This window comes from Elephas maximus, chromosome 9 (genome assembly GCF_024166365.1).
Source record: "Elephas maximus indicus isolate mEleMax1 chromosome 9, mEleMax1 primary haplotype, whole genome shotgun sequence".
Classification (NCBI taxonomy): Eukaryota; Metazoa; Chordata; class Mammalia; order Proboscidea; family Elephantidae; genus Elephas; species Elephas maximus.
The window spans coordinates 110,718,517-110,743,803 of record NC_064827.1 but is presented as its reverse complement, the minus strand read 5'-3'; the positions used below and the strand labels follow the sequence as shown (position 1 = coordinate 110,743,803).

At 38.4% G+C, this 25,287-nt stretch overlaps 2 protein-coding genes across 4 annotated transcripts in view; one reads left to right on the top strand and one right to left on the bottom strand.

Annotated features, from left to right (window-relative positions):
* Positions 1-2,880, top strand: part of ASPN (asporin) — a 43,489-nt gene extending 40,609 nt beyond the window's left edge. For both annotated transcript variants that reach the window (XM_049896123.1, XM_049896124.1), the window contains one exon: positions 2,025-2,880. In XM_049896123.1, coding sequence (XP_049752080.1) covers positions 2,025-2,222 — 198 coding nt within the window. In that variant the 3' untranslated portion in view covers positions 2,223-2,880. The remainder of the gene's footprint in view (positions 1-2,024) is intronic.
* Positions 1-25,287, bottom strand: part of CENPP (centromere protein P) — a 381,210-nt gene that overhangs the window by 188,016 nt on the left and 167,907 nt on the right. The window lies entirely within an intron of this gene.

The window sequence follows — 25,287 nt, the reverse complement described above, 5'->3', positions numbered from 1 at the left end:
CTGATCTCATTTTTGCTTACTTTTCTCTGCAACTCTGATCCCAGCTTCTGGTCTCTATCAAATGTATCTATACTCTTGCTAGCATTTTTTTTTTTTTTTTAATGAACAGAATTATAATACAAACAGAAAAGAACACAAGTCATAAGTGTACCATTCAATGAATTCTCACAAAGTAAACATACCATATCCAGCACTAGTTTCCACTCCCAGTGAGGTCAGTGCTGCGGGCAGGGTACTAATAGTGAGCTGCCAGAGAAATGTACAGGAACCAAATAAAGCACCTGTCACAAAACCTCCCGGACTAATAGAGGATGGAAGAGGATCTAACACCAAACGTAAAGGTTTTTCATGACCTGGCTCAAATCAGTCTTAGCAACCTGTAAAGGCAGAATCAAGAAGTAACAACAGCCAGAAGCTTACATCCTAGCTCTGCCAGCAAAAGGCTCCTGCTGTTTTATATGCCAACGTGCTGTCAATTCAGTAGATTGCTTTGATTTCCCAGAAATCTCACTGTTGCCAAGAAAGGCTAAAGAAGGAATTTAAAGGGCTATTAAAGGGGGATGGTGGAAAATTCCTATACTCACTATTCCTTTCTGAGTAATAATTTAATTTAAAAAGACATGTACACAGTGTTGTTGCACCCCACCAGACCAGCGGCAGGAGTGGCTCTGAAGGGGGCACAGGTCAGATTCTGGAAAAAAGGAAAAAAAAGGTGGCAGGGGGGACTGTAAAATTCAGGTTGATCTGATCTAGCTTTATTAGGGAACTTACAGACAGAGGTCAGCACCAAGATTTTCACCTTAGACAGCGAAGCGCTGAGAGTGGCCCAGGTAGAGTTCGTGCAGGCAGTGCAGGGTGTGTTTATATACTGTGTGCTTACGTGCAAGGATCTGTGCAGGGGAGCCAGAAAAAACATATCTATGCTGGATGGGGTTGTTTTTGTATTAGTTAATAAGTTCCGATTGACATTACCATGAAGTCAGGTGTTTGGTGTGTCTTACTCTGGTTCTCTCCCAGAGTTCTACGTAGGCAGGATCCATCGCATATTGTTCATAGCCCTCAAGAGACTACAAAATTGTAATTGGTGCAATAAAGATTCAACTATTACTGCTGTATTACAAATATGTATTTATGAAATAACTTAAAAAAGCAGTTGTATACTTATCTCCCTTGATCACAGAAAATGCTAGCTAACAATTCTTCACATTCATATAGCAAGCCGAATACTTGAAGCATTAAATTTCATTCTTCTGCTCATTTCTAATCCTTTAAATGTGCCGCTGAAATAACTCTGTCTCTATATGTCTACATCTCTCTCTCTCTATGTATACATATGCCTATATATATGTATGGAAACCCTGGTGGCACAATAGTTAAGAGCTATGGCTGCTAACCAAAAGGTCGGCAGTTCGGATCCAGCAGGCGCTCCTTGGAAACCCTTCAGGGCAGTTCTACTCTGTCCTATAGGATTGCTATGAGCCAGAATCGACTCGATGGCAATGGGTTTGGTTTGGTTTTATATGTATACGTACATACATACATATATATGGAGTCTCTGGGTGGTACAAACGGTTAAGCATTTGGCTACTCGTTGAAAAGCTAGAGGTTTGAACCCACCTCAGAAGACAAGTCAGGCAATCTGCTTATGAAAGGTCAGTCTTGAAAACCCTATAGAGCTGTTCTACTCTGCACACACGGAGGTGCCATGAGCTGGAATCGACTTGACAACAACTAGCAACAACACATATATAGATGGAGAGACAGAGAAAGAGAGAGGGAACCTAACCTGGGTGCGTTGATCCTTGCACGTGGTTCTGTGCCACATCCCATACACAAAGCACTTTATACCACAAGCTTGAGTCATTATAACAGGTATTTAATATGCATATTGAAGTACACATATTTTAAGTGAAAATACTTGCAAACCAAGGTGAAATACACAGACAAATAGACCCCTAAACAGAATATCTTCCTTTTACATGTACTAGATATTAATAATACATTGTTTTTTCCTAACACAACAGATAATCTTCCTTCATTCTAATTCAATTACAAAAGTGGGAGTGAATGACTTCTGTCCAACAGTGCCAAAGATGAAGAAATCTTTATACAGCGCCATAAGTTTATTCAACAACCCGGTGAAGTACTGGGAAGTACAACCTGCAACATTCCGCTGTGTTTTGGGCAGAATGAGTGTTCAGCTTGGGAACTTCAGAAAGTAATAATCAGTAACGTCTATTATTTAATATGAAACTCAAAAATCCTTACATTTGGAATACTTGAACTCTATCAGTAGTGGTGGTATTATACACACATGCAAAAATCTGTTCCCAAATTTTAAGGTTGTAAATTAGGTACATAATGAGGCAAGTCCACTGACTTATTTTGTGACAAAAAAATTCACCAGAATTTTGCAAAATTATTGTTACATTAGGATTATGAGAAGGATTGTTGACGTTTCCTTTTGCATATAAATGATTTTGCATGAATCTCAGGCTTGACCATCTCTTTCTCAGTAACAAACATGTAAGTCGTTCAGTATTTAATACTTTGTTATCAAGTACATTTTAAAAGGAACAGTACTGTAAATGAAATGCTTCATTTAGCAAAATTTGTGCTTCTTCACTTGCTGTCAGAAAAGAAAGTTAAAAAGACAGCCACATGAAGAGTACGCTGTACTATTTTTCTTCTTTTCGTCAATAACTCGGGTAGTAGTGTAATATTTCGGAGGATGATAGAGTATGGTTTGATATAATCATATTCAAATTCTCACATCTTAGGGCCTTATTTTCTTTACATTTAAAACTAATTTCTTACAATAAAGACTTCAGTAAGTGTTTTTTTACCAACTCAACAAATGCTATTCATGAAAGCTGGTTTTCAGACTATACTACATGCTTTCCTTTTTTAATTATTATTATCTAAAAAAAAAAAAAATTTTTTTTTATTTTTAATTATTAAGTCTCTGTAAAAATGTGTAGTGAGTGTTTATATAAAATCTGCAACTCACATTTTTTATTATCACAGTTATTATAAGCTTATAATGACATGCCCGTTGTTAGGTTATACAACATTGTAACCTCTACACTTAAGAGTACTTTTGAAATATCCCATTTGGAAGATCTGAAGAGCCTGGATACTATCAATTCTACTCCAAATTTTCTCCTCAAATATGCTCAAACTGGAAAATTCTGAAAAACTCACCTGGTGTAACTAAATAGGCAAAGTGTTAAATAAAACAGACACAACTGAAAGCTCTGTATAAAAGTTAAGAGTGCTTTATGTATTTTTTATCGGCATTCAAAATAAGCTAAATAAAATTATAAAATAAAGAAAACATCATTAAAAGCATTTGTTTGAAATAAAACATTTGTGCTTTAATTTTTCTTATCCCATCCAGGAACATAAACTATTTTTCAGAAAATTTTAATTTATATATGGCATTTTCAGAGCAGTATTAATGCTCATTCTTAATAACAGTACTGAAATATCCCAATATTATTCCTGTGCCATGGAAGATAATAACCTTTATACTACACTACCTAAAAAAAACAAGATTTTAAATCATTTTGGGGGGAGAAAATATTACAGTTATAGCATGAAGGGATGGTGGGATTCCATATCAACATTATTGTTGTGAGGTGCCGTGGTATCGATTCGGACTCATAGTGACCCTATTTACAAAACAAAACACTGCCCAGTCCATGTTTGTTGATATGTTTGAGCCCTCTGTTGCAGCCACTGTGTTTATCTCATTGAAGGTCTTCCTCTTTTTCACTGACCTTCTACTTTACCAAGCATGATGTCCTTCTCCAGGGACTAGTCCCTCCTGATAACATGTCCAAGTACATGAGACAAAACCTCCCCATCTTTGCTTCTGAGAAGTATTTTGGTTGTACTTCGTTCAAGATAGATTTGTTTGTTCTTCTGGCAGTCCATGGTATATTCAATATTCTTCCCCAACACCATAAGTGAAAGCCATCAATTCTTCCTTGGTCTTCCTTATTCATAGTCCAGCTTTCACATGCATATAAGGTGATTAAAAATATCATGGCTTCAGTCAGGCATATTAAAGATTAAGAAAGGGTAAATAAGGTATTATTCTTCACAGCAGGATTTCTAAACCTTGTACTATTGACATTTTAACCAGGTAATTCTTTGTTTGTGGGTTGTCCTCCAGTGCATTACAGAAGATTTAGCAGCATCCTTGGTTTCTACCCACTAGATGACAGTAGCATCTCCACCCCCCAGTCATAAAAATAAAAAATTTCTACCAATGTTGCTGAATATCCTGGGGTCGGGGGGGGGGGAGAGGGGAAGGGTAGGAGTAGGAAGGAGGGGTGCAATTACTTCATGAGAATTTTACTTGTTTATAAATTTTGACATAAGTTTGGCAGTCTGGAACAAAACAGCTACTTTCATTGAATTTATAAAGGCAAGAATATATTGTGATTAAAATAGTAAAGTCTAACCAGAAGGATCCAGGGTTTCAAGTTGGAAGACCTTAACAGGAAATCCAGTTCTGTTTACAGTCTTGGGCAAGTCACAAACTCTCTGAGCCTGCTTCCTCTTTTATAAAAGGTAGGGGTGATGATACTGAGCACATAAGCTTTTTATGAGGACTGAATAATAAAAATTTGTGAAAATGCTTTGTTACTCAAGAAGTACCAACTGACATGAAAAAGTAAAGATTATGAAGTCCTTAAAAATAAAAGATAACACTACACTGATAATTATTCTAAAATTGAAATATTCAAAATAAGTTCTCCAATATCAAGTAAAAATAAAAAATTATGTCATCTTGGCACATATAAGAACATATGTATTAATAAAAAGTCAAGTGTGCATTGAAGTTAGATGAATCTAGTTATTGAAATTAATTAAAATCATAAGAGTAATATGTTAGAATCATCTAAACAAAGTGAGAATAGTGTTCAACCTATCTTTAAGTTAGACTTAAAGAGCTAAATTAACCCTCTTAAAAGATAGAACAAAAGTGTTAAAACACTGAAAATGATTCCTGAAATCACAGCAATCAATGTTTGTGTTTTTTATCCCAGAGTTGTTAGCCAATTATGGTTAAAACTTTTAAAAAGACAAATCACTACTAAAAATCATTTATAATCAAAACTGCATAAAAGTTTTTTCTGTCATTATATTTCTTCAAAATTGACCTTTCAAGAAAACTGATTTCTAATCTTGTTTTTATATTTGCTACAAATCTTCATCATAATGCCCACTGAGTAACTACCACAAACCCATTTAATGCTAAATACAAAATACCGAATGAACTCCATTAAAGTGTTAAAACAAATGAGTTGCTACAGCTTCCTAGGTTTATGAAGGACCTCAAGGCAGCAAAAAGATCTCAGAGATTATGTAACTTTTTTGCCTCCCAATTACCACAGTAAAAAAAATGATCATCAGAATTCATGAAACTAATGTAACACTTCTCAATAAGCATTTGGTAAAGTCATTGAAATTTAAACTTCTTAACCTCATTTTTGTTTCCCATGAAGCTGCCATACTATTTCACTTTCCTTTATACCTTCACCGTTGTTTGAATTAGGTCTTCACTTCCTTACTACCAACATTGCCCTGTTGCAGCTGACTTAACAACTCTTCTGAAATTATCTTCTCAAAACCATATTATATTAATAGTATTAAACAATAATGCCTGATGCTTACAGACATTTTTCAGGCATTCTTCCAAATGCATTACCTGCATTTATTAACTTAATAACAAAATAACTCTACAAGGCAGATACCTTTATTATGCCCATTTTAAATTTATTTTTATTTTTTAAAATTTTATTTATTTTGTTGCTGAGAATATACAAAGTGAAACATACAATTCAACAGTTTCTACATGTGCAATGCAGTGACACTAATAACATTCTTGAAGTTGTGCAACCATTCCACCCCCTTTTTCTGAGTTGATTCTCCCCAGTGCTTCCACAATACTCAAACATTTGGGTAAATCACAAGCTCTTTGAGCCTGCTTCTTTATAGTTAAGCTAAATTATTGTTTGGTGTTAGGTAGATTTCAGCAGATATTTCTGATTTAAGGTTTAAAGATTATCTCAGGGCAACAGTTTGAGGGTTCATCCAGCCTCCATGGCTCTAGAAAGTCTGGAGTCCAAGAGAATTTGAAATTCTGTTCTACATTTTCCCCCTTTTGATCAGAATTCTTCTATAGCCTCTTTGATCAAAACATTCAGTAATGGTAGCTGGGCACCATCCAGTTCTTCTGGTATCATAGCAAAGGAGACAGTTGTTCATGGAGTCAATTAGCCACACATTCCATTTCCTCTTCCTTTTTCTGATTCTCCTTTCTCCTCTTTTGCTCCAGGCAAATACAGGCTAATTTTTTTGCCTTGTAGGCCACTTGCAAGCTTTTAAGACCAACGCAATATGCAAGGAACTAAGAGGTAGAAGAGAAACACTACACACATTATTAGGCCAATTAACTGGGAAGTCCCCAGAAACCATGACCCTAAACCTCCAAATCAAGTGTAACATGGTTAGCAGTGTCGGACCTTGTATAACTTCAAGGAGAATGAGAATGAGCACCAAAATCAGCCCAAAGCTGATTTCTTTTAGCTGGAGGTCAGACATGCCCCAACTCTCCAACCTTTTTATCCTACTTCTCATACTAGTTGTAACGTGGTAATGGCGGTACCAGACCTCCTCTAACTTCAAGAAGAATAAGAATCACCATCGGAATCAGCCCAAAGCTGATTCCTGTGAGGTGGAAGTTAGGCATACCTATGCTTTCAAGCCTTTACCAATTCTGAGACTAGGAATCCTCGCCACGGCACTCTCTACTTCTCTGCTGGGTTTGATAATTCACTGTAATGGCCACACAGAACTCAGCAACCATACTCACAGTTATGTGGTTTATTAAGGAAGTAAAATGGGATCAGGATTAACTTGGAAGAAAAAGGAAACAGGATCAATGTTGCGAAGCACACAGGTAAGGTCTGGAAGGATCCCTCAAAGCGAAGAACACATTTCTCCCATCTTTATTGTGAGATAGCTCGTGCTCTCTCTCTCTCTCCCTCGGCCACATATCCCCTTAAGACTTGCCTCTTCTTGGCCCCTGTCCTGCTTGGGCAAGTGTTACAGCCCTCTTAGCTCTGCCAAGTACTCAGAGGCACCCCACTTGCCAGCAAGCCACCCACTCGAAGGTGCTCAGCTCTCTCTTGCTCCATAGGTCAGCCAGCCCACTGAAGCCACCTAGCTCTGTGGCCTGGGAAGCCCACCGAGCCATATCGAGTTGGTCCCTTTTTCTACTGCTGCTGTTTCCCTGCTGCTGGACTCTGTGATACTTGCTGCCAAGGCTTGCCATCTTGTGCTGTCTCCAGTGGTACAGCTCTGTCCGTCTCCTGGGTCTAGGAGGTTCTCAGCTCAGGGACCCAGGGTCAAATGGACACATTCCGTTCCATGTTCTTCTTTTTGATGGTAGTGAGGTCCCCCCTCAACCTCTGTGGGATGGCTCCTTATATAGGGAACTCCTTTAACCCTGCTGGGCAGATTTTACGTACCCAGTATGCACAGTGGAGCCCTGGTGGCGCAGTAGTTAAGAGCTCAGTTGCTAATCTTAAGTTCAGCAGTTCAAATCCACCAGTCACTCGTTGGAAGCAATATGGGAAAGTTCTACTCTGTCCTTATAAGGAGGCTATGAGTCAAAATCAACTCGATGGCAAATGGGTTGTTTTACTTTTCTGGTACATGCAAGGTCGACTGAATAATCCTCTCACTGGATTAAACTGACAAATATCCCTGCAAAAGGCTCCTCCTATTTGCATAAGAACTGGTATTGTCTGCCTGCAGAGACAGGCTTCTTCCCTGGGCAAAAGTAACAAGCTTCTCCAAAGAACTACAGCAACTAGAACAACTCCTCAGGGTCCAGGGGAATAATCTCCCAAGCTATTTTCTTTTTCTCTCTTTTTCACAGAACTAAAGCAAAAGGCCACGTAAAGAAACTCATTTCACCACACCAAGGAACCAAATCCTATGAGGTGCTTGGCTGTACATAAGCAGCTCAGCAGCTACTCTTTTTCATCTGTTTTTTGTCATTGTTGTAAATATATAACACAACTTTTGCCAGTTCAACTTTTTACAGGCATACGACTTACTGACAGCACTTACAATAATCCGCTGTGCAATCCTACCCTTGTTGTTGTTGTTGTTGCTGTTGAGTCGCTTCCGACTCATAGCGACCCTCTGCACAACTGAACGAAACACTGCCCAGTCCTGCACCATCCTTACAATCGTTGTTATGCTTGAGCTCATTGTTGCAGCCACTGTGTCAATCCACCCCGTTGAGGGTCTTCCTCTTTTCCGCTGATCCCGTACTCTGCCAAGCATGATGTCCTTCTCCCGGGACTCATGCCTCCTGACAACGTGTCCAAAGTATATAAGACGCAGTCTCGCCACCCTTGTTTCTAAGGAGCATTCTGGTTGTACTTCTTCTAAGACAGATTTGTTTGTTCTTTTGCCAGTCCATGGTATATTCAATATTCTTCGCCAACACCACAATTCAAAGGCGTCAATTCTTCTTCGGTCTTCCTTATTCACTGACCAGCTTACACACGCATGTGATGTGATTGAAAATACCATGGCTTGGGTCAGGTGCGCCTTAATCTTCAAGGTGACATCTTCACTCTTCAACACTTTAAAGAGGTCCTTTGCAGCAGATTTACCCAATGCAAAGCGTCTTTTGATTTCTTGGCTGCTGCTTCCATGGCTGTTGATTGTGGATCCAAGTAAAATGAAATTCTTGACAACTTCAATCTTTTCTCCGTTTATCATGATGTTGCTCATTGGTCCAATTGTGAGGATTTTTGTTTTTCTTTATGTTGAAGTGCAATCCATGCTGAAGGCCTGTGGCCTTTGATCTTCATTGGTAAGTGCTTCAAGTCCTCTTCACTTTCAGCAAGCAAGCTTGTGTCATCTGCATAATGCAGGTTGTTAATGAGTCTTCCTCCAATCCTGACGCCCCATTCTTCTTCATATAGTCCAGCTTCTCGTATTGTTTGTTCAGCATACAGATTAAATAGGTATGGTGAAAGAATACAACCCCGACTCACACCTTTCCTGACTTTAAACCAATCAGTATCCCCTTGTTCTGTCCGAACAACTACCTCTGGATCTATGTAAAGGTTCCTCATGAGCACAATTAAGTGTTCTGGAATTCCCATTCTTCACAATGTTATCCATGATTTGTTATGACCGAAGACCAGACGAATTGTGCAAGGACATCATACATGAAGAAAGCAAGAGGTCACTGCAGAGACAGGAAAGAAAGAAGAGACCAAGATGGATGTCAGAGGAGACTCTGAAACTTGCTCTAGAACGTCGAGCAGCTAAAACAAAAGGAAGAATTGATGAAGTAAAAGAACTGAACAGAAGATTTCAAAGGGTGTCTTGAGAAGACAACGTATTATAATAACATGTGCAAAGAGCTGGAGGTGGAAAGCCAAAAGGAAGGAACACGCTTGGTGTTTCTCAAGCTGAAAGAACTGAAGAAAAAATTCAAGCCTCAAGTTGCAATAGCATTCTATGGGGAAAATATTAAACGACGCAGGAAGCATCAAAAGAAGATGGAAGGAATACACAGAATCATTATATCAAAAAGAATTAGTCGATGTTCAGCCATTTTAAGAGGTGGCATATGATCAGGAACCGATGGTACTGAAGGAAGAAGTCCAAGCTGCTCTCAAGGCATTGGCGAAAAACAAGGCTCCAGGAATTGATGGAATATCAATTGAGACGTCTCAACAAACAGATGCAACGCTGGAGGTGCTCACTCGTCTATGCCAAGAAATATGGAAGACAGCTTCCTGGCCAACTGATTGGAAGAGATCCATATTTATGCCTATTCCCAAGAAAGGTGATCCAACCGAATGTGGAAATTATAGAATAATATCATTATTATCACACACAAGCAAAATTTTGCTGAAGATCATTCAAAAACGGCTACAGCAGTATATCGACAGGGAACTGCCAGAAATTCAGGCCAGTTTCAGAAGAGGACATGGAACCAAGGATTGAAAAAGAATCCTACCCTTAGTCAGTGCATTTTTCCATCATCATAAACTGAAACTCAGTACTCCATAAATAATAATTTCCGTTTTCCTACTACCTCCTGCCTCTGGTAACCACTAATAAACTCTGATCTCTATACATTTGCCTTTTCTTGTCATTTTATATAAGTGAGGTCATACAATATTTGTCTTTTTGTCATTGACTTATTTCACTCAGCATAATGTCTTCAAGCTCCATCCATATTGTTGACATGTATCAAGACTTCATTTCTCCTACTTGCTGAGTAGTAGTCCATTGTATGTACTACATTTTGTTTATTCAGTCATCTGTCGATTTGCATTTAGGTTGTTTCTACTTTTTGGCTACTATGAATAGTGCTGCAGTGAACACTGGTGTACAAGCCTCTGTTTGAGTCTCTGCTTTCAAGTCTTTTGGTATACCTTGGAGTTGAATTGCTGGGTCATATGGTAGTTCTATTTTTAGTTTTTTTGTGGATCTGCCACACTGTTTTCCACAATGGCTGTACCATTTTGCATTCCCACCAGCAATAGATAAGGGTCCCATTTTTCCAAGTCCTAACCAACATTGGTTATTTTCTGTTTTACTTTTCACTTAGCCATCCTAGTGGGAGTGAAATGCTATCTCACCGTGGTTTTGATTTACATCTCCCTGATGGTTAAGGACGTTGAATATGTGTTTGTCGGTCATTTGAATTTCCCCTTTGGTGAAATGTCAAATCAAGTCCTTTGCCCATTTTATGATTATTTGTCTTTTTGTTGGTAAGTTGTTGAAGTTTTATACATACATAGGTTATTAGATTCTTATTGGATATATGGTTTCCAAAGATACTCTCCCAGTTGCTACCTTGTATTTTCACATTTTTGGTAAAATCTTTTAATGAACAAAAGTTTTTAATTTTTATGAGGTCTCGTTTATTTATTTTGTCTTTTGCTGTTTCTGCTTTTGTTATTGTATTAGATGATCTGTTGTTAAAAGCTAAGTCTGACAGCATTGCTCCTGCATTTTCTTTTAAGAATTTTATGGTTTTAGGTTGCACTTCTTTTTTTTTTTTTTTTTCTGAGTCTTTAATCCATTTTGAATTTTGCATGTGTATGGTGTGAGGCATGGATCCTGTTTCATTTTTCTGCATGTGGGAATCCAATTGTCCCAGCACCATTTAAAGTAATACACCTATTTTTTAGATATGGACACTGAGGAACAGAGATAAAGTAATTTGTCACAGATCTGGGATTTAAATTCAGCAGTCTAGCTACAAGCTTTTAACCATGATGACATAATATTTTTTTTTTTCCTGATCAGTCATCTTCCCCATAAAATTTGTTTACCATCCTTTCTTCTTGAAATTCTTGGCTTACATGATTTCCATACAATGTACTTTTGTGGTTGCCTTTTAGTGGCTTGTGTTCCCCAATATTCTTCTTTTGGCTTTCTTCTGTCCCTTGGCAATTTCATGCATTTAACTATGACCTCTAAAGTGGGGGCTCCGAATCCACATCTAAAATGCTGACCTCTCTCATGATAACAAACTTTCCAAAGCAAGCTCAAACATCTGGAAACCTAAAATGCACTCAAAATCAACATCATAAACAATTGCAAACCACATTTTCCCTCTTGACTTTTCTACTTATCTTAAATGTACCTACATCCACCAGTCATTCAAATTCTAAACCGCAGAGTTGCTGTTTATTCCTTTCCCCTTTTGCGTCCCCACACCTGACCTGATAACCAGTGTTTCTAGCATCCATTCCTTCCTTTTCATCCTCAGTCACTGTCTTAGTCATCTAGTGCTGCTATAACAGAAATACCACAAGTTGATGCCTTTAACAAAGAAAAGTTTATTCTCTCACAGTCCAGTAGGCTAGAAGTCTGAATTCAGGGTGCTGGCTCAGGAGAAGGCCTTCTCTGTTAGCTCTGGAGGAAGGTCCCTGTGATGCATCAGTCTTCCCTTGGTCTGGGAGCATCTCAACATAGGAGCCTCAGGTCCAAAGGACGTGCTCTGCTCTTGGCACTGCTTTCTTGGTGGTATGAGGTCCCCATGTCTCTCTACTCACTTCTCTCTTTTATTTATCAAAACAGATTGGCTTAAGACACTATCTAATCTTGTAGACCTCATCAGTATAATTGCCACTAATCCATCTTATTACATCATAGTGATAGGCTTTACATCACATAAGGAAATCACGTCAAAAGATAAAATGGTAGACAATTACGCAAAAATACAAAGGAAGCATAACCTAGTCAAGTTGATAGATATTTTGGGGACACAATTCAATCCATGACCGTCACCATATAACAGTCACTTTATTTTCTAGTTGTTCCTAACCTCATCTTGCCAATCCAACTCTAACAACATCAATCAAATAACTCTGTGTGCTATCTGGATTGATTACGTCATTACCTCCATTAAAAACTTACAGTAGTGCTCATTGACGGCTGAATTACAAAAACATCTTAACCTAGCTTTCAAGTCTACGATCTACATTCAAGTAACAGGTTTTGAATTTTCATACTTATATCATTTTTTTTTTCTTTATCATTTTATGCTTCAGCTAAAGATTACTAGCTGTTTCTCAAACATACTTTGTATTTTCTGGCTTCTGTGTGTTTGTTCATAATATTCTTTGCACCTGTCTTAGTTCTTTAGTGCTGCTATAACAGAAGTAACACAAGTGGATGGCTTCAACAAAAAGAAGCTAATTCTCTCACAGTCTAGTAGGCAAGAGGTCCAAATTCAGTGCATCAGCTCCAGGGGAAGGCTTTCTCTCTCTGTTGGCTCTAGAGAAAGGTCCTTATCATCAGTCTTCCCCTGGTTGAGGAGCTTCTCAGAGCACGGACCCCGGGTCCAAAGGACATACTATGCTCCTGGCACTACTTTGTTGGTGGTATGAGGTCCCCCTGTCTCTCTGCTCCCTTCTTTCTTTTTTATCTCAAAAGAGATTGATTTAAGACACAACCTAATCTTGTAGATTGAGTCTTGCCTCATTAATATAACTGCCTCTAATCTTACTTCATTAACATCATAAGATAGGATTTACAACACATAGGAAAATCACATCAGATGACAAAATGGTGGACAGTCACACAACAATGGGAATCCTAGACTAGCCATGTTGACAGATATTTTGGGGGACACAATTAAAACAGCACCTGTCAAAACCTTGTTGTTGTTAACTGCCATCCATCGGCTCTGACTCATGGCAACCTTATGGATAACAGAATGAAACATTTCCAAGGTCCTGCATCATCTTCACAATTGCTGGTACATCCGAGCCCATTGTTTTAGCCATTGTGTCAGTTCATCTCATTGAGGGTCTTCCTTTTTGCTAACCCTCTACTTTACCAAGCATGGCGTCCTTTTGTAGTAATTGGTTTTTTCTGATGATGTGCCAAAGTAAGCAAAGTCTCGCAACCCCTGCTTCTAAGGAGCATTCTGGTTTTAGTTCCTCCAAAATGGATTTGTTCATTCTTCTGGCAGTCCACGGTATATTCAATATTCTTTGCCAACACCACAATTCAAATGTGTCAATTCTTCAGTCTTCCTTTTCATTGTCCAGTTTTCGCATACATACGTGGCAACTAAAAAGACCATGGCCTGAGTCAGACACATCTTAGTCAACAAAATGACATCATTGCTTTTTAACACTTTAAAGAGGTCTTTGGCTGGTAACAGGGAGCCCAAGGTCGAGAAGGGGAAAGTGTTGACATGTTGTGAGGTTGGTAACCAATGTCACAAAACAATATGTGTACTAGTTGGTTAATGAGAAGCTAGATTGTTCTGTAAACCTTCAACTCAAATACAATTTAAAAAAGGGGAGAAAAATATAATAAAATTATTGTTCCTATCCAAAAAATAAAATAAAGAGGTCTTTTGCAGTAATTTTTCCAATGTACCATATTTTTATGCAAATAACACGTGCCCCTTCTGTTTGTTTGCAATCACGCCCTCCCCTGCACCACAAAGTATTTTCATAAGTGTGCTATGCTAATTTTTACACCAACATGTAAAAAAATTTTGGTATAACAGTGGTTATGAAAATACCTCTGTGAGGGAGGACAGTGGCTGGCAAACAAACATAGAAGGCATACCCTATTTGCACGAAAATACAGTAAACAAATACAGACTCTCCTCCGCCACAGAATTTTCTGAGTATTTTGTTTGTGCTTTTCTTTTGCACTTATTGCCATCTAACTTATCAGAGCTATGAGTACATTGGTATAATCTTTGAAATTCTCCAGAGGATTTTAAAAATCTTGTAAGGATTGTGTTTCAGAGAATCCTCTTCCTGAGCCCCCTCACCAAGTGTAGCACATTGCCTTGACTTAATATATATTTCTTAATTAAATCACTGAAGGAAGTATTTTAGTGAAGGGAAAGAAAAAACTTCTATCCTCATCCTAAGAACACCCTGTGATTTTTATATTATGTATTTTCTTTCTTTTTAATGTTCCACCACCATAGGTTTACCTCCACCATAGGCTCTATTTACTGTATAAAGATGCACTGGTATACTCTGCATTACAGAGAGGTAAGGGCAAACAGCGTTGTATTCAAATGTACGTATATTCAGTTTTACTCAAAGGATTTATTACAGTTTTAATTATAGGCTCTGTGGAACTCAGAAACAGGTTCTCCCACCAATCAGCTCTGATCGGTACTCTAACAAGGTAAACATTTCCATCAGTAGCACTGTTCACGTAGTGAAATAATAAAAAGGAAATAAAGACAGCTGCTTTAAAATGAACCCACAGATGTAAACAAAGAGTTTGCATAGGGTCTGAAGAGGGAGAAAAACAGGGACAATTTAGAAGACTAAGGGGCAAAAGCATGATCACTCCATGGCTATATAGGCAGGGCACAATTAATTGTATGAAGTTCTGATACTAAGTCTTGGAGTCTGAGTATAGAAGTCTTTGTTTCTTTACCTTTTTATTGTTGAGAATTTACAACAGAAGCAAAAGTACACAAAGCAATATAGTGAACTTCTAAGTATTTCTCACTGAGTTTCAAAAATTATCAAGTCAAAGTCTCTTATTCATTAATATTCTCATTCATATTATTTTAAAAGCTTAATTATATTGAGATGTAATTCACATACCATAAAATTCACCTACTTAAAGCATACAATTCAATGGTTTTTAGTATATTCACAGAGTTGTGTAACCATCACCCCAAAAGAAATTCCACACCCATTAACAGTCACTCCCCATTTTCTCACAATGCCTCCAGATCTAGGCGACCATAAATCTACTTTCTGTCTCTATGGATTTGCCTATTCTGGACATTTGATATAAATCAATCATATAGTAAATGGTCTTTTGTGATTGGCTTCTTTCACTGAGCATAATGTTTTCAAGGTTCAATGTCATTAACCTGTACCAGTACTTCACTGCTTTTTTAAAAAAATTGTTTTACTGTGGTAAACAGTAAGTAAGTAAAAAAACAGAAGTAAAGACAATTACCCATAATACAAAATAGAGATAACTTTAATATTGGAATATACTAAAGAAAAAGACAAATGGAGATCACATAAAACCAATACAAGGTGGCAGCAGCAGCAACAACTAAGAATAGGCAAATTCTGAAAAATAAGAGTGATGAGGGGAACAAATCCTAACATTTCTAGAAAAGCTCCAATTAATGTCACATGGCACTGGTGCATGAATTGATAGACAAATCAAGGGGCAAGAATACAATGTTCAGAAATACACTAAAATATTTACATGAATTTAGCATAAATAAACACAAAACATATAAGTAAACATAAAAGGCGACTATACAAGTGGACCTCACTAGAGGGAAAATACAGGAATCAAATCAACTACATCTGTGGAAAGAGACACGGAAAAGCTAGAGATCATCAGTCAAAACGAGGGTAGGGGCCAACTGTAGAACAGACCGTCAACTGCTTACATGAAAGTTCAAAGCAAAGCTGAAGAAAATTAAAACAAGTCCATGAGAACCAAAATATGACCTTGAGTATATCCCACCTGAATTTGGACACCATCTCAAGAACAGATCTGATGCATTAAACACTAACGGCTGAAGACCAGACAAGTTGTAGGATGACATCAAAGACATCATACATGAAAAAAGCAAAAGGTCATTAAAAAGACAAGGCTGAAAGAAAATACCCAAATGGATGGCAGAAGAGACTCTGAAGGTTGCTCTTGAATGTACAGTAGCTAAAGGGAAAGGAAGAAATGATGAAGTAAAAGAGCTGAACATGAGATTTCAAAAAGTGGCTCAAGAAGACAAAGTAAACTATCATAATGAAATGTGCAAACATCTAGAGAAAGAAAACCAAAAGGGAAGAACACACTTGGCATTTCTCAAGCTGAAAGAACTGAAGAAAAAATTTAATCCTCAAGCTGCAATTCTGAAAGAGTCTATGGACAAAATATTGAAGGATCCGGGAAACATTAAAAGCAGAAGGAAGGAATACACATAGTCACTGTACCAGAAAGAATTGGTCAACGTTCAACCATTTCAGGAGGTAGCATACGATTCAGGAACCGATGGTACTAAAGGAAGAAGTCCAAGCTGCACCGAAGGCATTGGTGAAGAAAATGTTCCGGGAATTGACAGAATACCAATTAAGATGTTTCAACAAATGGATGCAGCACTGGAGGTACTTACTCTTCTATGTCAAGAAATTTGAAAGACAGCTATGTAGCCAACCAACTGCAAAAGATTCATATTTGTACCCATTCCAAAGAAAGGTAATCCAACCAAATGCAGAAATTATCAAACAATATCATATGCAAGTAAAATTTTGCTGAAGATAATTTAAAAATTGTTGCAGCAGTACATTGACAGGGAACTGCGAGAAAATCAAGCCAGAAATACCAGAAAGATGTTTACCCGTGTTTTATTGACTACGCAAAGGCATTCGACTGTGTGGATTACAACAAATTATGGGTAACACTGACAAGAGTGGGAATTCCAGAACACTTAACTGAGCTCATGTGGAACCTGTACATAGATCAAGAGGCAGTCATTCAAACAGGACAAGGGGATTCTGTGTGGTTTAAAATTAAGATAGGTGTGCATCAGGGTTGTATCTTTTCACCATATTCATTCAATCTGTATGATCAGCAAACAATCTGAGAAACTGGACTATATAAAGAAGGTGGCATCAGGATTGGAGGAAGACTCATTAACAAGCTGTGATATGCAAATGTCACAACCTTGCTTGCTGAAAGTGAAGAGGACTTAAAGCACTTACTGATGAAGATCAAAGACTATAGCCTTCAGTATGGATTACACCTCAACATAAAAAAAAAAATTTTTTTTTTTTTTTTTTAAGAAAACGAAAATCCTCACAACTGGACCAATAATCTACATCATGATAAATGGAGAAAGTATTGACGTTGTCAAAGATTTCATTTTACTTGGATGTACAATCAACCCCCACAGAAGCAGAAGTCCCAAAATCAAACAACATATTACATTGGGCAAATGTGCCACAAAAGACCTCTTTAAAGTGTTGAAAACCAAAGATGTCACTTTGTGGTGCACCTTACCCAAGCCATGTGTGATGGTTAAGATTATGTGTCAACTTGGCTGGGCCATGATTCTCAGTGTTTTGGCAGTCATATAATACTGTAATCACTTCCCTATTGAGATTTGATATATGATCACCCCCATGATGGGATTTGCTGTCAGTAGCCAATCAGTTGAAAGGGAGTTTCCTTGCCTGTGTGGTCTGCATCCAAATACAAGCAGACATTCTGGCAAGGCTTGGGGGCTTTTGCTTGCTCTGGATCCTGTGGCTGGCTCCTGTTTGTCTAACATCCAGTTCTTGGGACTTGAGCTAGCAGCTTACCTGTGGTCTTGCCTGCCAGTCTTTGAATTCGTCAACAACCTGTGAGCAAGAACCCTTGCTCTCCAACTTGCCAAACTTGTGATCGCCAGCCCCTGCGCCTATGCGAATCTGGAGAAGCCTCTATCCTGGTCCACAGACTTCGGACATTCCAGCTTCCACAACATTGTGAGCAATTTCCTTGATATAAATCTCTCTCTACGTATATATTTATACACTTTACTGGTTTTGCTTCCCTAGAGAACCCAGCCTAAGACAGCATGGTATTTTCAATCGCCTCATATGCATGCAAAAGCTAGACAACGAATAAGGAAGGCCAAAGAAGAATTGATGCCTTTGAATTACGGTGTTGGTGAAGAATATTCAATATACCATGGACTGCCAGAAGAACAAACCAGTCTGTCTTCGAAGAGGTAAAACCGGACATCATACTTGGTAAGGGACAGGGTCAAAGAAAAAGAGGAAGACCCTCGATGAGATGGACTCAGTGGCTGCAAATAATTGGCTCAGACATAGCAACAATTCTGAGGATGGTGCAGGACCAGGTAGTGTTTTGTTCTGTTTACTTAGGGTAGATATGGGCTGGAACCAACTCAATGTCATCTAACAATAGTGACATTTCCAGTTAGACAGGGGAAAGGTACAGTCTTTAATAAATGCTTTCAAGACACTTGGAGAGTCATTTGGAAAAATATTAAGTAGGATCATACCTCACAGAGCATAACAGAATATATTATAAAGAAATCAAATTCTTTATATTATGAAGAAATCAAAGATTATAATGAAAAATCAATTAATTAAAAAAAGAAAGAGACCTTACTAGTACTAAAAAAAAAAAAAGTACTAAAGAAACTGAAAACCGTGGACGGAGAATTTTTCTGATGATGTGGAAGTAGGGAAGGTAGTTCTAGGCCAGAAAAGCCAGAAGACCATTAAGAAGAGATATATAAACCCCAGTGACATATACTCCCCAAAAAAATCTTATTAAGAAAACTGTCAAGAGCCAAGTCATAAAACAAATGGCCAGTTGGAAAATGATATTTATAACTCAGCACATAAACCTATTTTTTCTAATATATAAGAATTCCTAAAAGTCAATCACAGTGATATCACAAAATGACAGAGTAGGAAGGTCTAGGGGTCAGCCTCTCCACCAAAACAACTATTAACTAGAAAAACAATCAGAATGAACTATATTGAAACTCTGGAACCTCACTGTACACTTATAAGGGCTATGGCATAGCAGCCCCAAATCTTGGAGCAGTGGCTGGTGCCGGGGCAGGCAGCAAAAACCTCATACTCTTAAAGTTTGGGCTCGTACATTTTGGAAGATGTGGTAGCTGCCTAGGAACCGGTGCAGACGCTTTCCTTGATTTTGGCTCTCTTAGGCTACAGTGGCTTCCTCTGACAGTGTTTATCAGAAAATTTAAAAATGAGAGTATACCTTTCAGTCTTTTTTTTCCTTTCTGGAGTCAGATATTTAAGGAAATCTTTATCAGATCACGTACTGACCACAGAGATAATGGAATAAAAACTTCAGTGACCTCACACAACATGGAATATACACTTTTCAAAATTAGTTTGGAAAAGTCACTAAACAAACAGATGGCTGTAACTCTCAAAAGACAAAACTCAGCAATTCCTGAGAAGGAAGAGAGTTTAATTTTCAGTTAGCATTATAACACTCAAAATGACCAGCTCTCAAAAAAAAAAAAAAAATGACAAAGCATACAAAGACACTGGGGAATGTGGTCTATTTGCAGGAAAAGAAAAAAAGAATTTGACAGAAACAATCCTTGAGAAAACCCAGACATGGAAATTATTAGTCAAAGATATTAACTCAACTGTCTTAAATGCAGTCAATGGATAAAAAACTAAAGGAAATCAGGAGAATGATACATGAACAAATAAAGAATCTCAAAAAGGAGATAAAAACTATAAAAAAGAAGCCTATAGGAATTTTAGAGCTAAAACGTATAATAGAGGAAGTGAAAAATTCACCAGCGGGGTTCAATGGTACATTGAGCAGACAGAAGAAAGAATCAGCTCCTCAAAGATAGGCAATTGAAATTATATGTGAGGAGTAGAAAGAAAAAAGAATAAAGACAAATTAACAGAACTTGAGGGACTTGAGGAACACAATCAAGTGTACCAACATATGCATCATATGAGTCCCAGAGAAGAGAAAAAAGGAAAGGGGCAGAAAAGATAATTGAAGACATAATAGCCAGGAACTTTCCAAATTTTATGAAAAACATGAATATACATATTCACAATGCTAAACAAATTCCAGAACAGACTCATTACATATCAGGGATCCTCAATAAGATCAACAGCCAACTTCTCATCAGCTGTCATAGAGCCAGAAGGCAGTGAGATGACATATTTAAAGTGCTAAAAGAAAAAAATCAAACAGACTTTCAACCAAGAATTCTATATAGGACGATAAAGAATTAAGACATTTCCAAATAAACAAAAACTGAAGAAGTCTATCTAGCAGACCTACTCTACAAAAAATGCTATAGATATTCCTTCAAGATGAAACAAATGAAAGAACACTAGACGGTAACTTGAATCCACAAGATGAAATAAAGAATGTTGATAAAAATAACTACATAGGTAAATATAAAAGTCAGTATTATAGTTTTATTAGTTTTATGCTTTTTGTTTTATAATTCCTCTTCTTGTATCCTATTTTATTTTAAAAGACAAATACAAAAAACAATAATCATAAATTTATGTTAATGGGCACACAGAGTATAAAGATTAATTTGTGACAATAACAATGTAAAGTGAGTAGGTACATGGTTATAATGAAGACATTTGAATGCTATTGAAGCTAAGTGGCTATCAATTCAAACTAGATTATTACATATTGAAAATGTTAACTGTAAATAACAAATTCCTAGAAACATGTAAACTTTCTACATTCACTCAAGAAGAACTAGAAGATCTCAACAGAACAATAAGAAGTGAAGGCATTGAATTAGTAATCAAAAATCTTCCCAAAATAAGGAAAGCCCTGGGTCACATGGGTTCACTGGCAGATACTACCAAACATTTATAGAAGTGGCTCTAATCCTGCTTAAATATTTCCAAAAAATATAAGAGGAGGGAAAGGCTAGCATTACCCTAATACCAAAACCAAACTAAGACATCACAAGAATAGAAAACTATGGACCAATATTTCTTACGAATACAGATGCAAAAATCCTCTACAAAATACTAGTAAACTGAACTCAAAAGATAAATCAAGAAGAAAATCTCATACTCTGATAGTTTATCTTGGTTAATCTATTTTCTGACAAACATTTCCTGACAACAATTTGGATAAGGAATTTTTGAGAACATTTTCATTACATGCTTCCTAGAATGTTCTTTGGACATATTTTCCCAGAACAACCACTACCCCTTCATTTCCTCACTTGTTGCCTAAGAGTGCTTCATATTAACCCTTTGTAAGCCTGCTCCGAATGCCTCTATGTTTGAATTTTTGCTAGCACACATACTGAAAGGATTATACACCATGATCAAGTGGGATTTATCACAGGAATGCAAGGGCAGTTCAACATTAGAAAATTAATCAATGTAATAAACGACATTAACAGAAGAAAGAAAAACACATAGTCATTTCAGCTGACAACACAGAGAAGGCATCTGAAAAAATTCAATACCCTTTCGATGGTATTAGAAGGGAAATTCCTCAATATGATAACAGGCTATATGAATAACACGTTGCTAACAACAAAACACTAAGAGCTTCCCACTTAAGATCAGGAACAATACAAGGATGCTCGCTCTCAACCACTGCTATTCAACACTGAACTGCAAGTACTATGTAGAGCAATCCAGCAAGAAAACGGGATGAAAAAGGCATCCACATTAGAAAAGAAAACTATCTTTCTTCACAAATAACACGATCTTATATACAGAAGGAGCCCTGGTGGCACGCTGGTTAAGAGCTTGGCTGCTAACCCAAAGGTCGATAGTTCAAATCCACCAGCTGCTCCTTGGGAAGTTCTACTGTGTTCTAGAGGGTAGCTATGAGTCGGGATCGACTTGACAGCAACGGGGTTGGGTTTTTTTTTTAAATATATATTGAAAATCTCTAAGTTTCCACAAAGATATTAGAACTAATAAATGAATTTGGCAAAGTGGCACGGTACAATATCAACATACAAAAATTTGTCAGATTTCTATACATCAGAAATGTGCGTTTTGAAAAGGAAATTAAGAAAACAACTCCATTTACAATAGCATCTGTGATGGTTAAGATTGTGTGTCGGCTTGGCTGGGCCAGGATTCTCAGCGTTTATATGTGATCACTCCCATGATGGGATCTGCTGTGAGCAGCCAATCAGTTGAAAGGCAGCTTTCTTGGGGGTGTGGCCTGCAACTGAACACAAGCAGACGTTCTGGCTTTTTGCTCACTCTGGATCCTGTGGCTGCCTCCTGTTCTTCTGCCCTCCAGTTCTTGTGACTTGAGCTATCAGCTTATCTGCCGATCCTGGGATTCATCGATCTTCACAGCCTGTGAGCAGAGTCCTGCCCTCTTACCTGCCAGTCTTGGGCTCTCCAGCCCCTGCAGCTACGTGAATCAGAAGAAACCTTGAGGTCTTGCCGGCCAATCTTGGGATTCATAGATATTCACAGCCTGTGAGCAAGAACGCTGCTTCCCATCCTGCTAATCTTGGGTTCACAAGCCCCTGTGGCTATGTGAATCAGGAGAAGCTTCTATCCTAATCCATGGGCTTGGGATGCTCCAGCCTCTACAATCTCGCGAGCCATTTATTTGATAGAAATCTCTCTATATATATATTTATATGCTTTACTAGTTTTGCTTCTCTAGAGAACCCAGGCTAAGACAGCATTGAAATGAATAAAATACCTAGGAATAAATTTAACCAGGGAGGAGGCGGGGCCAAGATAGCTGACTAGGTAGACACTACCTCAGATTCCCTCTTGCAACAAAGACTCAGAAAAACAAGTGCATCGATCACATACATAACAATCTATGAACCCTGACCATCAAACACAGATCTAAAGAGTTGACCTGAGTGACAGAGACTGAGAACGAACAACCAAGGGGAAGCAGCGACTGTTTTCAGAGCCTGGAGCCAGCGTCCCAGTCAGGAAACCTTGGCACCGGGCTTTGGACTGGGCGCAGGGGAGCTGAGCACGGCATCCTGAGATGGCGCAAAAATGGGGCACAGCCCTAGCCCCCTGAACTGACCTCGGGGGAAGCCCAGCCGGTGCACGAAGGAAGCACAGCGACGTGGCTGACAGGAAGAAAAGTCACTGGAAGGCAGCGACTGGTTTTGGAGCCAGGAGTGCAGCGTCCCAGCCAGGGAACCTTGACGCTTGGTTTTGGACTGGGAGCATAGGAACTAACCCTGGCCTCTGAGACAGTGCAAGCACGGGACGCGGGCCTGACCCTCGGGGGCAATCCCTACCCAGCCAGTGCACACAGTCGACGAGCCCCTCGGGAATCTCAGATAAAACAGTCATACCAAGCAAGATAAGTAACTTTGTCTGTATTCTGGGGTGCTACTCTCTCCTGTTTATCTGAACCCTCCCCTCCCCTTTCCAGGCGGCTTCATTAACATTGGAATTTCCTGAGCCAGAGGGAGAACTGCTCTGCGGTTTATCTTTTTTTCATTTCCTAACCCATTCTTCTGGCCCGAGAGAAGCAACCATAAAAAACCCAGGGACCAAAAATCCTTCCATAATTGGACTAAAAACACAGAACCAGCTCCAGCCAAGCATATATGATCCACAGTCTCCAGCTTTCATCCCTAAAGGGAACAAGGTGGCTATTACACTGCAAAGGCATTTCTAATAGGGATCTGACTGCAACTGTTTTAGCCGATTTACTGGAAAGACAAGTTTCCCAGGTCTGATATCTCTGCGAATTCAACAGAGCCCTCACTGACCCACAACAGGGAACTGAGGGCTGAAGCCCCCCAAGACCACCTAGCCTGCTGCCTTAGGGGTCTAAGGAGAGTGACACCTACCAATCTCTAGAGGTACTTGCATTGGGGGCCTAAGGTCTGCTGCACACAACTATCACGACTACTTCTCTAGGTGGACCCAAAATCATATTCTACTCAAGAATAGTGAATGGACTCTTAGGCTTATATATCTGGTAACACGCCAAACCACCTGGTAATAGGACATAAGTGACTCAAGGGCTACAATAATCAACAGAGCTCAATCTAGTAGCCCATCTACGTATATTGAAGGAAAACAAAACAAGATGAGACTCAGTGAGCAAATACAGAATAAATCACTAGAATATCTTAGTGATGCCTCAGAGACAGCGGTCGATATCAAACCACATAAAGAAGCAGACCATGACTGCTTCTACAACTCCCCAAACTAAAGAATCAAAATCTTTCCCAAATGAAGATACAATCCTGAAATTGCCAGATACAGAATATAAAAAACTAATTTACAGAATGCTTCAAGACATCAGAGATGACCTCAGAAATGAAATAAGGCAATCTACAGAAAAAGCCAAGGAACACACTAATAAAGTAGTTGAAGAACTCAGAAAGATTATTCAAGAACATAGTGGAAAAATTAATAAGTTGCAAGAATCCATAGAGAGACAGCATGCAGAAATCCAAAAGATTAACAATAAAATTACAGAAGTAGACAACGCAATAGGAAGTCAGAGGAGCAGACTCGAGCAATTAGAATGCAGACTGGGAAATCTGGAGGACCAGGGAATTAATACCAACATAGCTGAAAAAAAATCACATAAAAGAATTAAAAAAAATGAAGAAACCCTAAGAATCATGTGGGACTCTATCAAGAAGAATAACTTGCGTGTGATTGGAGTCCCAGAACAGGGAGGGATAACAAAAACCACAGAGAGAATAGTTGAAGATCTGTTGGCAGAAAAGTTCCCTGACATCATGAAAGACGAAAGGATATCTATCCAAGATGCTCATCGAATTCCATTTAAGACTGATCCAAAAAGAATATCACCAAGACATATTATCATCAAACTTGCCAAAACCAAAGATAAAGAGAAAATTTTAAAAGCAGCCAGGGATAAAAGAAAGGTCGCCTACAATGGAGAATCAATACGAATAAGTTCAGACTACTCAGCAGAAACCATGCAGGCAAGAAGGCAATGGGATGACATATACAGAGCACTGAAGGAGGAAAACTGCCAGCCAAGGATCATATATCCAGCAAAACTCTCTCTGAAATAAGAAGGCGAAATTAAGACATTTACAGATAAAAAAAGCTTAGAGAATTTCCAAAAACCAAACCAAAGCTACAAGAAAAACTAAGGAAATTCTTTGGTCAGAAAACCAATAAAATCAGATACCAGCACAACACAAGGTTACAGAACAGAGCATCCTGATATCAACTCAAA